This window comes from Prionailurus bengalensis, chromosome C1, assembly GCF_016509475.1.
Source record: "Prionailurus bengalensis isolate Pbe53 chromosome C1, Fcat_Pben_1.1_paternal_pri, whole genome shotgun sequence".
Classification (NCBI taxonomy): domain Eukaryota; kingdom Metazoa; phylum Chordata; class Mammalia; order Carnivora; family Felidae; genus Prionailurus; species Prionailurus bengalensis.
The window spans coordinates 204,184,935-204,201,615 of NC_057345.1; the positions used below are offsets into that span (position 1 = coordinate 204,184,935).

Genomic DNA, 16,681 nt, shown 5'->3' on the forward strand with positions numbered 1-16,681 from the left:
CAGACTCTCAGGAACCCATGAGAGTTAGGTGCTGAGAGGCTAACAGCCATTCAAAGGGTCCAGGAGTGTAGAAAGCACAGCAGAAGCTGCTGGGTTTCAGGATAGAGAAACTGAGGGCAGGTAGGAGTTAACAGCTTGGAAGAATGATCGAGCCTTTGCTGGAATGCTTTGGTGCCACCTGATGACTTCCCCTTGTGCCAGGGCAAAGTAACGTGACCCCAGAATTGAGGAGAAGCATAAGGGACCATCATAAAACAAAGTCTCAGATGGAAAAGTATTCCTCCAAGGGTCTGGGATGAAAGACGGAGGATAGATGGGCTTCTAGGTCAAGTAGTGAAGGATTCCCAGGTCTACACACACACACACACACACACACACACACACACACAAGCTACCTCATACTCTCCCTGTCTGGAGGTTTCCCCACAGGATGGGATCTTCTGAGGCCCTGTCCGACAGAACAGGGGGGGAAAATAGAGCAATAAGGAACACACAGCAAGAATAACTGGTAGCAGTTTCCAGAAGGTCATGGCAGTTAGGGAAAGCTCTCCCCTCAAAGTGGGGCTCCCTTCCCTTCTGGCATTCCTCTCTGTAACTGAGTGCCCAGCATAACCCATTGCAATTCGGTGAGCCCACGCATTTGCTGAAGTTGATAACAAGGACTAGGAACCCAGGGTCGTGGGCTCTGAATCTGGAGGCCTCCCATAGTAAGGTCACCTCTCCTTTTGAACAGTTTCTGCATCAGGGAAACTAGAATAGAGAAAATACTTCAGGACAGAGCTTAGAAAAGCATACATCCTGGGGCTCCTGGCTGGTTCAGTCCATAGAGAATGCAACTCTTCATCTTGGAGTTGTGAGTTCGAGCTCCACATTGGGTGTAGAAATTTACTTGAAAAAAGAAAAGAGGGAAGGGAAAGGAAGGCAAGGCAAGGCAAGGCAACATCCTGATCCTATCAAAACCCAGTTAACATCAAGTTGCACCCTTTGGTAATATAATACCACCACGGTGATATTTTCTGAGTTAGGGTTAAAAACTGACCCTGTTCTCAAAGAGTATAATCTAATGAAAGGATGAGAAAACAAAAAGCACATAGGAAATGTGTATATAACACAGATGGTATTAATAGCACAAATAGTGAGGGAGTAGGCAGAACTGATAACATGACTTTATCACATCATGAGGAAGGGTTATCAAGAGGATCTTAGGTTTCCCCTATACTCTTTGGGGCAAATCTTCCGTTTTGTAAGTAGAAGAAAATGAAGGACAGAATGATTAGAGAGAAGGAGATGCCCCTGGTGACAATATCAAGAACGAGACTAAGTTGTTGCCTTTTCTGTTCCCCTCCCTCCTGCCATCTCAGTTGGGTACAGCTGGAAACCCATTCTCTGGAAACCCCAGAGAATGACACACGAGACTCCTGCTCATCTCCCAGCAGATGAGGTAAGACCAGGGCGAGGGGAGGTAAGGGCCTGGGAAAATGGGAGTTTTCAATGAATAGGAAGGCAAGAAAAGGAGGCAAGAAATAGGAAGGCAAGAAATGTACCACCCGATAAGATTAAGAAGCAGTAGCACTGAGTATTCAGGAGAGTTGACCCTCATTCCTTCCCCCAAGTGTTCCCTGTAGGTGCACTGCATCAGACCTGTGGAAGGACCCTGGTCTGACGGGGACAGATTCTTTCCTGCGCCGGAGTGTAGGAACACAAGACTCTCTCTTTGCTACCTTACACCCTAGGAATTCCAGGGCAAGCTCCTCGGGGTTCAGTAGGAACATGGAGACCAGAAGCTCCTTCCCTCCTTCCTTATCAATCACTTTGCTAGTTTTTGGAAGCACTCCTTGATCTGGGAGACTGGCTGACCCATAGCAGAACAGAGAATGATCCCCATGGGATTTTTCTAGGAGGCGGCTGGGACTTTGCCTTAGAGGCTGCTGGGAAAGCCCTCAGTAAGGGCTAACTAAAGGAGATGCTGCCCAGCTGGAGTGCTGAGGGATGATTTCCCTTCTAGCAAAGAGCTTGCCTGTCCCAGCTGACTGTGGGGGGAGGGGAGCCAGCCAGCCCGGCCAAGTAGGCCTTGCAGCCTAGGTGGCGCTATTTCCCTATTTTTAGGTCAAGTTGCTGCAGGAACTTCCTCGAGGTCCCTAGTCCCGCTCCTGGTTTGCTGGCTTGCTCATGTAAACCACCTTATATTATTTTTTTTTCTAAAAATACTCCAAAGCAATTGAAAGAGTCCCTTCTCCCACCAGCCAGCCCTGGCCCCAGCCCCGGCCCCGGGGAGCGGGCGGGTAGGCGGGGAGGTGGGCCACTGCTTTATTAAACACAGGGAAAACTAATATTTACGGAATAAAATTTATGGAGCAGCCACGAGAATTCGACCCTTTTATGTGCATGTGGGGTGGGGGTTGGGCCGGGCTGGGGGCCTCGGGGAGGGGCCCAAGCCAGGGGGCAGGGCTGGAATACAGCCTGGCTAGGCCAATTTGTCCAGGCAGGGATTTCCCTGGTATTGCCCAGGGATTCTCAAACACCACCCCTCGTTCTGGGGGGCAAGAGCTTCGGGGCAAGAATACCTGAAGCAGACCCTCTGGGAGCAATGTTTCTCTAAGGATGTGTTCAGGCAATATCCCCATGGAGGCTGCCACCTTTGGGGTAGAGGGGGGCAGTGGCAGGGAGATCATTGGGCATACTCTTACTTAACCTTTTAAAAAAGTCATGCATTCTTTTGAGAACATGGAAAAGTTATGCTCTTAGAATTATTTCTTACAATTTTAGGGGGTTCACAAACCCCTGATTCCCCTCTGATTAAAAGTACAAGCTCTTGAGACCATGGTCTTAGGGCAGAGGGATTATCCAGGGTGAAGAACCCTTATTTTCTCCCAGCTTGCTGGGGCAAGTCTTCCCATTTTCCATGTGGTCTCATACCTTACAGATGCTGAAATATGGCTATCTAAATTATGCCAAAAAAAATCCCTAAAGAACAAAGTGAGCCATCTGATAGATTGTTTTTACATAGTCCCCAATTTGCATCAGTGATAGTCACGACAGTGGGGCACTGTGATCTGGAGGTGAAGAGTTATCAACGGTGACTGGGAATGAGCCCCGGTGGAGCTCTCAGACTGGGCTAGTCAGTAAAAGCATGGGGGTCCTGAAGTCCTGGAGTCCTGAAAGGCTCCAGCTGTGAAGAGGTGATGGGAACTACAAGATCCTATTGAAAGGAAGCAGGGTCCTAGGAGAAGGGCAGTTACAGTGGAAGATAGAAAAGGCCTAACACCCTTCCTGGAAAACGTTTTCTGTAATGTACATACGGGTGCAGTGAAGAACTCAGAAGTCTGGGTTCAAATGCTGGCTGTTACTTATGAGCTGAATGACCTTTGATAAGTCACTTAATCACCTCAAGACTGTATTTCTTAATGGATTAACAGTATCTTCATCATACGATGCTATGAGGATTCAATGCCAGGTAGTTATTAGAGTACTTAGTATATATTAACTGCTCAGTAACTTTTAGCTGCCTATTATTATTGCTGTTCTTATTATAATTATTATTACTTTATCATTGCTTGGATTGTCCTCTTCCCCATGACTTGACATAAGGACAGAAACACCCATCCCAGACAGAGAAGACGTGGGGATGAGGAGGCATTTGACCATCATAAGTAAATAAGCCCGAAAAGGCCCCCGTGGGTTCTGCCCCCATTCCTTCCTCTACCTAACAGCTCCCAGTAAACATCGGAGTTCTACTTTCCTTCCTGTCTCTACTAAATAATGTTTCAGGTGGTCTTACCCATAGAGGAAAACCTAGCAGAAAAGGCCATGGGACTTTGCCAATCCTGGTCTGCTAAATCTTTCCAGATCTGTCCAAAGAGTGGACTTTTTAACTAAGATTCTTCCTATCTCATACAAATTTTGCCTTTTTTCCTGCTAAGCACTATTCATTCCCTAGGCCAATTCAGTTGTCCCAGAGAACTCTGTGGCCATTCCTGTTCCCTGCTGTCCTATCTTCTCGAGTTCTTCTAGTTACCATGTTATTTGAAGTGGCATGAAGGACGGGAGAATAAGATTCCTTTCTCTCCCACTCCAGTGGGAAACTACCTTGGCGCTTGTGCTCGAAGCTCTTTATAATTTCAATCCCATATTGTGGTTTAGTCTGTTGTCTATGCCTTGGAAACAGACAAAAAAAAAAAAAAAACAAAGACAAAAAACAAAACAACACCCCATATGAAGTTGGGCAAAGGAGAACAGCAGCAATCTGTTCTGTCTTGTGCCCACCACGGAAAGAGTTCTCAAGATCAAAGTTCCCAAATGGAGGCTTAGCGTAGGCCACATGAGAGAAGCATGAGAAGAATCTGAAGGAGCAGATTGAGGGCCTAAACTTCATCTAGAGACAACAATGGGTGGGGCCCAGTAAAGTGAAATAGGTTGGTTGTGTTACATAGAATAAGCAATCTCGAAAGCAGGGGGGTGTGAGTGCTTTTTATTCCATGCTTAAGAGAGAAGTGGGTCTCTGAGGAGCACCTGGGACTGGCTAGAGACTCTTAAGAAAGGTAGATAGGCTTCCTGAGCGTGTTGTGCCTTTTTGCTGGCTTGCCCTATGTATCTAAAGTCCATGGTAGGACCCTGGGTCTGGAGAACCTCTAACAAAAGAGAGGAAGGTATGGGATTCTCAGAAGCTGGCTTCCACTTGGATAGGAAAGGCCAATGGCCAACAGGCTAGAGCCAAGATTCCCTTGGTCAACAGTACCCATGCCTTTCAACATGGACTTCAGTTATCTTGCCCCTACAGTGGGGCCTCAGATGATATAACTCTGTGTCAGAGATACTCCTGCCATGGGAGTGACTTTTAGGCTGACATTAGGGCACTATTCTCCAGGTCCATCCTCAGCAGTTGAGACAGTGACAGGTTAACTGAAGAGCCCCCTTAGCTTCTTCCTCTTGACCTTTGACAACTGAGGTCTCTTCACAGGGCCTGAAGGACGCTAGAAAGAAAAGGAATCCAAGTTAATAGAGGTTTCGAACAGTTCCACTTAGGTTAGGTTGCTCCCCTGACTCTGGGTGGGATGAGTGGCTGGCACAGGTGGTCTGAAGTCTGTGCTAGGCCGTGAATGTGACACAAGACCCTATGCAATGTGTACATCCCTTCTCCCGCAGGGAGCAACCTCATAGACTATCACTGGAAGTGGGGTAAGGGAGAGAAGGAGTCAAGGTCCCTCAGTCAGTACAGGAATTGCAGAGAGGAAATACCAAAGTAAGATGCACAAGACCATGATTCTCCATATAGAAATCCATAATCTAGAGGCCTGGTCACAAATACCCTCCAGTATTTGTTACGGCAGCATCAACTAGGTGATAGCCTCGGGGCCTCTGGCTCGGGGGCTACAGGTGCATGACTCACTGTGGGGTCTTTCTCAGTCACTGGGAGGGATGGTGCTGAGGAGACCGGCTCTTCTGGCTGGCTCAGAAGTTGGTTTTCAGTTCCTTGTGGGGAGGTACTGCTTGAGGGCTGAGGATCTCCTGAAATCAGAAAGATCAAGAGAAGACAGTGATAAATGTCTTCTTCTTACCAGGAAGGCATTAGCATTTACCAAGCATTCTGATAAAGGCCAGGGTTTAGTACTAAGATATAAACAGACAGAAGTAGCCACAAATCCAACTTCCAGCTGACTTTTGGAAAGCTCTGTGTCTACTCTGAAGATTCCCCAGGCCCACTTTAACTAGGTAGGACAAGAGCTTCTTTGACTCAAAACAGCCAACTGCTCTTCAATAGACATTTCCTACCATGTCTCAGGTAGAGAGATTAGTCTTTCTCCTGGTCCTCTCACTAATTCTCCAAATACCTAGACCAGTTCCAATAGAAGTTTCTGCAGTGATGGAAATGTCTGCATCTTCACTGTCCGCCTTGGTAGCTGCTGGCCACATGTGGCCACACGTAGCTATTGAGCATTTGAAATGTGGCTACACCAAAGGAGGAGATGTATTTTTCATTTTAGTTCATTTATTCATTTTTAATTTAAATTTAAATCATGACTACCATATTGGACAGCACAGACCTATACCTTAACTCTAACCCCAGGGAGACCAAGAACCTCCACAGCTACGGAGCTACTCACCAGTGCCTTGATGCTCCTGTCTCACTTGGATCTCTTGTCTGGTGACTGCCACATACAGATTCTGTAAATGCATGACAAAGGGTCTTCCGTCACCTACATGGCATGCCTCTGGTAGTTTCTAGAGGGGAGAGAAGATGTTGTCATTGGTTGTACTCTATTGCCAGAGAAAAGGAGTTTGATACCTCCACTGGCAGAAACAGCATCAAACCCAAAAGAATTTATGTAGGGAAGTTAGATCCAGTATAGGACATCCATATCCATATATTGTTGGGAACAATATAAGACCTCTTGTGAGCTCCTCTCCTCTGAAAGGCAACTCCAAATGTATATCTTTAATTCCCCCAATACTTAAAGTCTATTATGTTTTCCCATGAATACCCCTGGGGTACCCATGGGTCTCTGGGGTCTTTCTCCCAAAGGGATGACCTCTTAAAGGACGGTTTTAGGAAATCATCTTCCCTACATTGTCCCTGAGCTGTACAGATGACTGTTTTACTTAAATTCACTCCTACAATTCCACACTAGAGAGAGAAAAAAAGATGAAATCCAGGGAGGGGGAGAAAGAGCAGAATGGGAATGACAGACTGAGAGAGAAGACTATAAATTATGGAGCTGTGAAGTTCAGTTAGAGGAGATGGGAGAACTAAATTTTGCAAAGCTTTGGAGGCTTCCCTGCCATTTTACATTCCTTACTGCAATCCCATGGTGCTTTACTGTAATCCCTGAACCGACAAATGGGGTTCCCCCAGGAGGGGAGAAAAATTGATTCTTTAAAAAATTTTTTTTAATGTTTATTTATTTTTGAGAGAGAGAGAGAAAGAAAGAGAGGCAGAGAAAGAGGGAGACACAGAATCCAAAGCAGGCTCCAGGCTCTGAGCTGTCAGCACAGAGCCCGACGCGGGCCTTGAACTCACGAAATGTGAGATCATGACCTGAGTGGAAGTCAGATGCTTAACCGACTGAGCCACCCAGGTGCCCTGAAAATTGATTCTTGAGGCATAAAAACATCTTACTCTTTTCAAGTATGAAAGATCAGGGCACCTAGGTGGCTTGGTTCATTATGTGTCCGACTCTCAATTTCAGCTCAGGTAGTGATCTCACTGTTCGTTGGGATCTAGCTTCACGTTGGGCTCTATGTTGACAGCATGGAGCCTGCTTGTGATTCTCTCTCTCTCTCTCTCTCTCTCTCTCTCTCTCTCTCTCCCTGCCCCTCCCCTGCTCACGTGTGTGCACACTCTTTCTCTCAAAATAAATAAATAAACATTAAAAAAATTTTAAAGTATGAAAGATAACACACACCATATATAAACAGAATTTTGGTATGTCTGTGGATTAAAATTTCTTGAGAGGAAGTGATTAGAAAAAAGTGTCTTAAAAGGCTCCTTATGGGGTGTCTGGGTGGCTCAGTCAGTTGAGTATCTAACTCTTGAATTCAGCTCAGGTCATGATCTAACGGTTCTTGGGATCAAGCCCCCCATGGGGCTCTGTGCTGAACTCGAGGAGCCTGCTTGGGATTCCTTCTCTCCCACTCTCCCTGCCCCTCCAGCCCTGTCCTCACCTTAAAAATAAATAAACAAACATTTAAAAAAGGTTCCTTAGCAAGGTGATAATGAGAAAAAAGTTGAGAAATACCACTATCATCACACTCTGTTTGCTTCCTTGTGAATGAACCATGGATTTACATCTACAGGAAAATGCTTTGCCTAGTTCAAGTTTCGTACACTTGGCTTAACTGAGTTGAAGTAATGGCTGAAGACGGAAGAAAGGCAATAAAAATGAGATGAAGGAGCATGGTATCCCGTGGTCCCAAGCCTGGCTGCACTCCGGAATCTTGGAAAGGACCCAGAGTAACTTCCCCTGTCCCTGTGCATGCAAATAGTCATGGTCCCAGCCAAGCTAGCAGGTCTCTGAGGGAAGCTGTGCCAGCAGCTCACATGGGCACCAATCCAAGCATCCTGGATCGACCCACATCTCGTGTCAAGGGCACTTGCTCTGTGCTATAAGGGCATTCGTTTCTGAAAACCCACCATGGGAGAAGGCTGGAAGAAAGAAAGTGGGAGAAGCAGTGAAGTAGTTGCTGAACCACAGTCAGGATTATCTTTCCCTGAGTAGGGTGGTGGCTGGAAAACTTGTTGATGCCCAGGAAATGTAACACACATTTATACTCCAATCCCATTTCCCTAAGGACTATATCAGGCTTGGACTTCCACTGGAAACCACAGATAATGAATCAGGAGCCTTAAGTTGAAATTTTGCTTCTAGCCAATAATCACCCCAGGAGTAAAACAGCCCTGAGGAACAAACTGAAACAGGGAAGGCAAACTATCAGGCCACACACCTCTACCTCGCCTCACTCTCCTTCTTAGTGTCAGCTTCCCCAAGCCACCTCCTCCAGCAGAACGTCCTCTACTCTACAGCCAGAGAGCCCTGACAGTGGAGAGGTCAACAGCTGTTCTCCTTCCTTATGTCTCATGTTTCCAGACTGCTCAAGAAATGGGGGCTCTCAGGGCACCTGGGTGGCTCAGTCAGTTAAGCGTCTGACTCTTGATTTTGGCTCAGGTCATGATCTCAAGGTTCGTGAGATCGAGCCCAGTGTCAGGCTCCCACGCTTGGAATTCTCTCTTTCCCTCTCTCTCTGTCCCTCACCCGCTCACATGTGTGCACGTGCTCTCTCTCTCTCTCTCTCAAAATAAATCTTTAAAAAAAGAAAAGAAAGATGGCCTCTCTTAAGGGTCCTCCACACACAGCTTGTTAGGCACGGTGCTGCCTGTACAAATGGGCTTAGGCAGAATCTAGGCAGTCCCATGTCACCCCCTCCTGCCCTTTCTATGGAACTAAGCAGACTCATACATTTTCTAGGGTGATTTTTAGCCAGCTCCTGCATTTAGTGTCAAAATGAAAGGCCACTAAAGCCAGTGCTGTCCTGAACCTAAGTTCAAATACAGAATCTGTATCTTAAACCTCTTCCATCCTTCCCTGTCTCAGGGACATCTGGTCTCGGCAGCTGTTGTCAAAAGTCACCCCACCTGAGTATTCCCTGAAAAGTACTACAAAGAGAATATGGGTACATTTGCTGCATATTTACTATGTGCTAGATACTGTCAATGTATTAACCCATTTGCCTTGTTCACTGCTGTTTCCCTGGTACCTAGAACAACAATAACGACTTGTGAGTTGGGGCGCCTGAGCCATGCAGTCAGTTAAGCTTCTGGCTCTTGATTTCAGCTCAGGGCATGATCTCATGGTCGTGGGATCAAGCCCCCGTGTCGGGCTCTGCACTGACAGCATGGAGGCTGCTTCGGATTCTCTCTCTCTCCCCTTCTCTCTCTGCCTATCCCCACGCTGGCATTCTCTCTCTTTCAAAATAAATCAATAAACATTAAAAACAAAATAACTATTTGTGAAGGAATGAACATGGCAGGCACTAGTATGACCCCGTTTTCCCGAGGTGGTGCCTACTGGCAAGCAGTGGAGCAGGATTAGAACCCGGAGAGGTGGGCTTTAGGGCCCGTGCGTACAATGACTACCCTGCTCACTTCCCGAAACAGCAGAATTTTAGTCAAAAGGGCAACACAGCCTTTCCCAGGATCACAACGCTCTCTTGCCTCACATCACAGTTCACTTGCCTAAACTCCCATCCAGCTCAGGAACACACTCTCTCAGGGAACAAGGAAGGAATGAGCAGAGAAAATGGACGTTCTACCTGAAAAGCTGGCCCCACCTGGAACCCTCAGGAGGCTGAGGCCATCCCTCAATTCCATTCCAGCCATTCCCATCATCACTGACTCCGCAGGCATCATCCTCACAATATGCAAGGAGAAGGAGGTGGAGAGGCCCCGGCTTGGGAAGGAGGAACATTAGCTCCAGGCAGGACAATGGCAGGGGCGAGCTAGGGCAGGCGGCAGAGATCAAAGGGAGAACATTGGGGTCAGGACTAAGAAAAGCAAATAGCAGTGCCCCCTGCCATAAGTACAAAGGAGCCAGGAGCAAGGTGTACCAGCCACAAAGCAGGTCACTGCCCAGAGTGGGGAGGGGAAGAAGAGACAGGTCAGTCTACTGTATAATGTGTTCATCCGATTAACCCAGAATCAGTGCTACGCAGCAAAAAGCTATTAAGATTCTCCCACGTGCCAGGCACTGCAGGACTGAGGCGAGGGGGAAAGACGTGTACCCTGCCCTCCTCAGAACAGGACTGAGCTAGTCTAAGATTTAAAATAAGAGTCCCTGCCTCAAAGAGTATATTCAGGTGCAAGGAACGGGCAGTGTAGGGTTTTTTCCAAGTGTTGTGTTATCACAGAGTTATAAACAAAGAGTATTAGGAACCCAGAGAAGAAGAAAGAGGAGGAATTTGAGAGTCTCCCAAAAAGCCTGGGGTGGGGAGGGTGACACCTGGCTAGCTGTGCAAGGTTAGACTGTGAAGGTGGGGAGCTATGTGAGGCACAAAGGTGTGAAAAGACAAGACATGTTAATGTATCTCATGGGAAACAGGACCCGAAGGCGAAGTTCATACCCACCAGATTGCTAAGGGCTTCGTTTTTTGAATTAAGGGTATGCCCGTGGGAGTTTCCTTTTGTTTCACAAAGTGGCTTTCTCCACTACACCCGTGCTTGCCAAGGCTTGCTTCGCTCCAAACGAATACTGAATCAAGCGTGAGGGGTCAGAAGCATTCTCCAAGTTTGCCTCTGCAGGCTTTCGGCAACATTTAGCACCTCCTCACTAACTAACCCACTAACTAACCGTTACACTGTGACTCTTCAGGAGTCCCACAGCGACACTTCCCTCCCATCTCCAGTTTGCTGGGACTTTGGCCCCTGCCATCTGGCCATATCAGAAGCTTTAGGAAAACCAAAGCTACAGATCCTCTAGGGCATTTTATTTCCCCTTCTTTTCCCTACTGCAGCTCATTTCAGTTCCCAGTGCCCAAACTCCCCTCTGTTGTGGAGCTGTGTCTGTAGCTCCCATCACTATGAGTCCTCAAACTCACTCCCAGGGGTCCAGAAATTCCAAGGCTCCCTCTTACTCTCTGACCCCAGCAGGATCTGCTGGAGAGATCCCAATCGTCTCTTTCCATTAGAAATAAGACGTCAGACTGGGGTGGGGTGCCTGGGTGGCTCAGTCGGTTGGGCGTCCAACTTCAGCTCAGGTCGTGATCTCAAGGTTAGTGAGTTCGAGCCCCAAATCAGGCTCTGTGCTAACAGCTCAGAGCCTGGAGCCTGCTTTGGATTCTGTGTCTCCCTCTCTTTGTGCCCCTCCCCAGCTTTCTCTCTCTCTCTCTCTCTCTCTCTCTCTCTCTCTCTCTCTCTCTCTCAAAAATAAATAAAACTTAAAAAAAAAAGAAATAAAAGGTCAGATTCCCAACCTCACTCCCCACCTCCCTACCCACCCTCACCCCGCCCCGACTCCATCCCTCCTTTCCTCTGAAGCTGTTTCAGAAAAGAAACTTTTAGAGTCCTGGGTAAAGAAAGGCTGGACCCTGACTGACAGTAGCTCACCCTACTCAATAGGGGCCCACAGCCGAGGAGACTGGGCGTAGGGGACAAAGGAGAAAAGGGAACAGACCAAGTGTCAGCCGTGAGCAGGTCTTTGGTGCCAGCACCAGGCCCAGAAGCCTGTGCAGCGCCCAGCCCCCAGGCCCCCACAGACTGTACTGTCACACAGCAGGGCAGAGCCCCCAAAGCATGATTTCCTAAGGGTAGGAGTTCCTCTCCTCCCTCACGCAACCTGGTAAACTCTGCTGGGATGTTCACAAACTTCCTCGCCTGGAGAAAGCAAGTCCCAGTTTAGGAAATCATGGTGATTTTCATCATTAGCTCCGCTTAGGGTTAAGGGCACATTGGAAAATTCTTCTAGGGTCCCACATTACCAAAGGGTTACCAAAATAGCGAAGAAGGAGAAAAACGTTTAGGAAGATGACTCTAATAAGAAAGATTCTAACAAACAGAACTCCCCAGTGCTCCTCTCCACCTTCAATCCATTCACCCAACAAATATTTACTGACCATCTACGGTATTCAGGATGATTGAGATGCTGGGGATATAGCAGATCGAGCACAAGAGATAAGAAAAAAATCTCCTGCTCTCGTGAAGTCTACATGCTAGAGAGGGGGATCAACAACAAACATATAGCTAATTAAAACATACACTCTATCAGATGGTGACCACAGAGAAAAATAAATCAGCACAGGCGTTATGGGATTGGGGCAGGATTGTGCCGCAATTTTTATCAGAGGCCAAAGAAGGCCTCACTGAGAGGGTTAATATTTTTTAACAACCCAAACAGAAGTGAGAGAATGATCCACATGGCTCTCTGGGTCAAGGGACTAGATTCCCAGTTTGCCTGGGTCCAGTCCCCGCTTATGCCTGTTGCCGTTTATTAACAGAGGTCCCTTTCTCCCTGATTCAGTCCTAGTTTGCACGATAAATTAGACAGTCACCCTGTACCAGAGGACGAGCATGGCAGCTATGTGCCTGTGTGTTTGTGTATTTTTTGAAATCGGCAGTTAATGTAGTTTATTAGCTTTTGTTCTGGAGGATGGGAAGCCATTAGAGTTTACAGAGGAGTGAAATGATCTGATTTACATTTTGAAAGCATCACTCTGAGTGTTGAAGGACCAGAGAAGAAGTAGGCAGATCTTCTAGAAGGCTGCTAGGATGACCAGGAGAGCCTGGGCCTGGGTGGTAGAGGGGAGGTGGCCACGAAGTGACCAGATTCTGGGTATGTCTGAGGGTATGGCCAACAGGATCTGCTGATGGAGTGGGTGTAGCATTCGTAAGGAGTCAAGGATCACCCCATTCCAGAACAGAAGGTGGATGTCACAGAGGGATGACCCAGAAACCGAAAATAAATCCCCAGACCAAAGGAAACCTGAAATGACCCCTAAGTCTGCAACACAGAGCCAGCTGTGGTAGCAAAAGGGTGAGACTAGAAGGAAAGGTGAATCCAACGCCCAGGGGAAGTATCACGGTATAAAAAGAGAAAGCCCAAAGTGGCTTCTCACTCAAAGAGGAAGCAGGAAGATTATCCAGGGATTAGAAAAATAAATTCTTCGAAGAAAAAAGAGAAGTAGAAGCAAGCTTTAAGGTCTGGCTCGAGAGTCCAAAGACTTGGATTCGTACCTTAGGTCTATTTGCTAGCAGGAACACTTAGGGCAAGTTATTATACTTAATCAATGTCTGATCTTGAGAGAGAGAGAGAAAGAGAGATGGAGGGATGGACAGATGGGTGGGATGGGGGGGGGTGACTAACAACAACTATGGTCATGGTTCATGGAAGGATTAAATGAGAGAGTAGAGTAAGGACCCAAGAAATGTCTGTCCCTTCCCTTCGCAAGGCACACTGAGACTTCTCTTGCCTGGAAAAGTCCAGTGCCAAGGAGGCTCAAGAAATGTCTTGATGCTCTAGTGCAGACAGAGAAACCAGGTCTGACTCAATTATTAACCCTTCCCCACTGCTCTTCCAACAGTTCAGTGACAAGTCAAAGCCCAGAGCAGGGACACACTGTCATGGAAACCCTGGTTGGTAACCCTCAGGGAGTTCACTGCCCACCATTGCCACACTAGCCCACTCCTCAGACTCTGGTCAGGACCAAGGCCGGAAGGCTTCTGTACCAACAAGTCCTGGCTTTAAATCCTCACTTTGCCAGTCAGCGTCTATGTTCCTAACCTCTTTTGGCTCTGTTCCCTCACCAGAAAAGCGAGGATACCTAGTGACACCTGTTCATATGAGATTGCTAGAAGGGTCACACGCAATAATGTAAAGGTTGCCAGCTCGGTATATATTATGTCTCCCAATCTACCCCAAACTGCTCTGTTGCTTCTCAAAGATCTTCTTTGATCTCCCAAGTTCAGGACCTACCCAAGAGGTCAAGGTCTTGCTTTTCGTCCTCCTCACTCTCTTTTTTTTCTGGTGGGGCAGGTGTGACGCTAGAGAGTAAAGCTACCCTCTCCGGAGGCACACAGAGCACAAGCAGCTTGCTCCCCAAAAAACTTCAGCAAAAGCATTCCAACTAGCCCAATTTGTCCAACGATGTTTCAGCCAGGAACCCTTTCCCACCACCCCTTCCTGCTCCCTAATGTGCCTGGTGCAAAAGGCTCTGCCTCGCCATTTCCATTTTAAACCAACACATGCTCAATCAACAAAGGCTATTTGGAAAGTAGAAAAACATAAAATATGACCTGCAGATACATCATCCACAGTTGACAGACAAATGTATTTTGATGGGATTGATCTCTGTTTCTTCAGAGTCTGAGAGAAAAAAAAAAAAAAAACGTTAATGGGACAGAAAAAAGAGAGAGATGGCATTGATATCCAGGTTTTGCAAATACAACCGCTGGCTCTCCCTCCTCCGCACTTCAGTTACTCCACAGCAGCTCACTTGGATGAGCAGTTTTGGAGCTTCAAGCAAGATCCAGCCTCTGTCTTGTCCCTCACAGAGCGCCCCTGTGAGTTCTCTCAGTTCGCTGATTGCAAATCTTGCTGATTTGGGAGAGAACACAGTACCCTGAGCACACAAGGCACGCTGCCCTTGAAGACGGCATGTGAAGTCCAGACGGCTGAGGCCGCTCCTGTGTTTGGTCTGGGTTAGCTTTGTTTGGGTCTGGGCCCCACCGGGCCTACCCTGACCACTCTGCCCGCCGCTGCTGACCTCACCGTGCTCTCCCGGCAGCCTCTAGCTCCTGAGCACCCGCCCACTCAGCGCTGGGCTCTGCTAAGGAGAGAGCACAGACAGGTCTGGACTTAATCTTGTGTTTGGGGGAAAAAAAAAATCTTGCACTGGGGACCCTGCAAATCAAGTGCAGTCCATCTTGCCCCTCCCCACGTTAACGCGAGGTGGGAGAATGGCTGTGTGCACGCGTTCTTACATTCAGGCATGCAGGTATGCCGTCTAGTCAAATCAGTAAATCGCTTTGTGGCCTGCCCTTCTAATGGGATAATTTTGCTGCCTCTCTCTCTCTCAGGGTGCTGGAAATGCAATGGAGATAAGATACGCGCATAGTTCAAAACAGTTCGAGATAAAGTCCGGTCCTACTTGTATTATTCAGATTTTTCTGGTTCCACTTGAGGCCTAGTGAGCTCCCTGAACTGCACAGCTAGAAGAGATGGGAGATGGGAAGAGAGACTACAAAAGAGGTGTCCAAGTAGATGGCTTAACTAATATTAGTAAGATTAACATTTGGAGACACTTTTAATGTACTAGGTACTAGGCTAAGCATTTTAATGCATTATCTCAATTAATCTCCACAGTAACCCTATCAGCAAGGCACTAAAATCATTGTCATTTTATATATGAGAAAACAAGGGCCCAGAGAGGTTAAGTAACCTAACCAAGGCCACAGCTAGAAAGTGGTAGGGTGGGGAAGCAGAAGACCTGGGAAGCCAGACTCCAGAACGTACCCCTGAACCACTATGCTCTAATACCTCTTAGAGTCACCCCATGAGACACGCATGTCTCCCTTCTGCCCCCGCAACCCATTCCCCACAAGGAAGCTGGTCCCCATTCTGAGGTCCAGTACTAGAAGCTAGCCCTCACCTACTTCTTAACTCCCCAAATAGCCCAAGAGGCTGGCAGAAGGAAAAGACAGAAGGCCCTCCAGAGAAGGAAAGCCTTACTCAAGCCCTGGCATGTCCTCCGATGGTACTAGAAAATCAGAAACAGGAGTCTCTGGTACAGGGAGGCTCTAGACTCTAAATCTCCTTTTAAAATAAGTACAGCCCCTCAAAGTCATAGCAGGAAGGCCCCTCAGCTCTGCCCCAAAAGAAAAATAATGGTAAAGGGAGTGGAAGTGAAGGGGGCGGGGTGGGGGCCGCCGCTCTCATAAGAGCCCTTTGTGGTGGCTGCCTCTGAAAGGAGGTTTTGCTAGACAAGGTGGAACTTCTCAAGGTGACAAGCAAATGGTACAGCCTAAGCTGTGACCCTTTGCTCGCTCCAGAGCCACCCCTCCCCTTTGCAGGGCCAAGCCTAAACTGTCCCAAAGCCCCACCCAGCCCCAGCACAAACCGCGGCTTTCTAGTCTGGGGAGCGCCTCACAAGCGGCAAAGGGGCTGGGGGACCAAAGTGGTTTCCTGGGGGGGAGGAATCCTCGGAGCCCCTCAGAAACTTCAGCAGCAGCTCCCACTCCTTCTCCAAGAACAAGCAGCTCCTGTCAGCTCTGGCTCAGGGAGGGGACTCCGGCCAGCCTGTGCTGGGGAGACAACCAGTCTGAATGACCATCAAGCACCTCTCTCAAGTTCAGCCGCCTCACCATCCTTTCCCCAAACGGAGATGAAACAATGTGGTAAAAATCAGAAAGAAAAAGCATCATATTTAATAACAACAAAAATCACAGCTATAAGGCAGGCACCTGGCTCTGAAGGCTCTGGATCCCTGCCCTGTGCCACGAGCAACTGTTCAGAAGTGCAGATTTCATTTTCTTTCTTGTTCCAGTGGAGAAGAGAGGACAGTCAGCTGGGTCTACAGGACACAGAGGTGATTTAGAGGACCCGCTAGTATTCTCTGTAGGACCTCTACCACTAAAGGGATTCTCTTTCACTCCAGATTACACGCCTGACAGCTGGGAACACAGCCCATGGCGGCTGTCACC

General features: G+C 47.8%; 1 protein-coding gene across 2 annotated transcripts in view; it reads right to left on the minus strand.

The window, feature by feature from the left end:
- Positions 1-4,448: 4,448 nt before the first annotated feature.
- The window catches only part of NHEJ1 (non-homologous end joining factor 1), an 82,224-nt gene continuing 69,991 nt past the window's right edge, over positions 4,449-16,681 (minus strand). The window contains exons 6-8 of one of the 2 annotated variants that reach the window (XM_043577855.1): positions 6,102-6,162; positions 5,387-5,505; positions 4,449-4,970 (exon numbers count right to left, since the gene is read on the minus strand). In XM_043577855.1, coding sequence (XP_043433790.1) covers positions 4,896-4,970; positions 5,387-5,505; positions 6,102-6,162 — 255 coding nt within the window. In that variant the 3' untranslated portion in view covers positions 4,449-4,895. Of the gene's footprint in view, positions 4,971-5,386; positions 5,506-6,101; positions 6,220-16,681 lie in introns of both variants that reach the window. The other variant, XM_043577854.1, reaches the window with a different exon arrangement.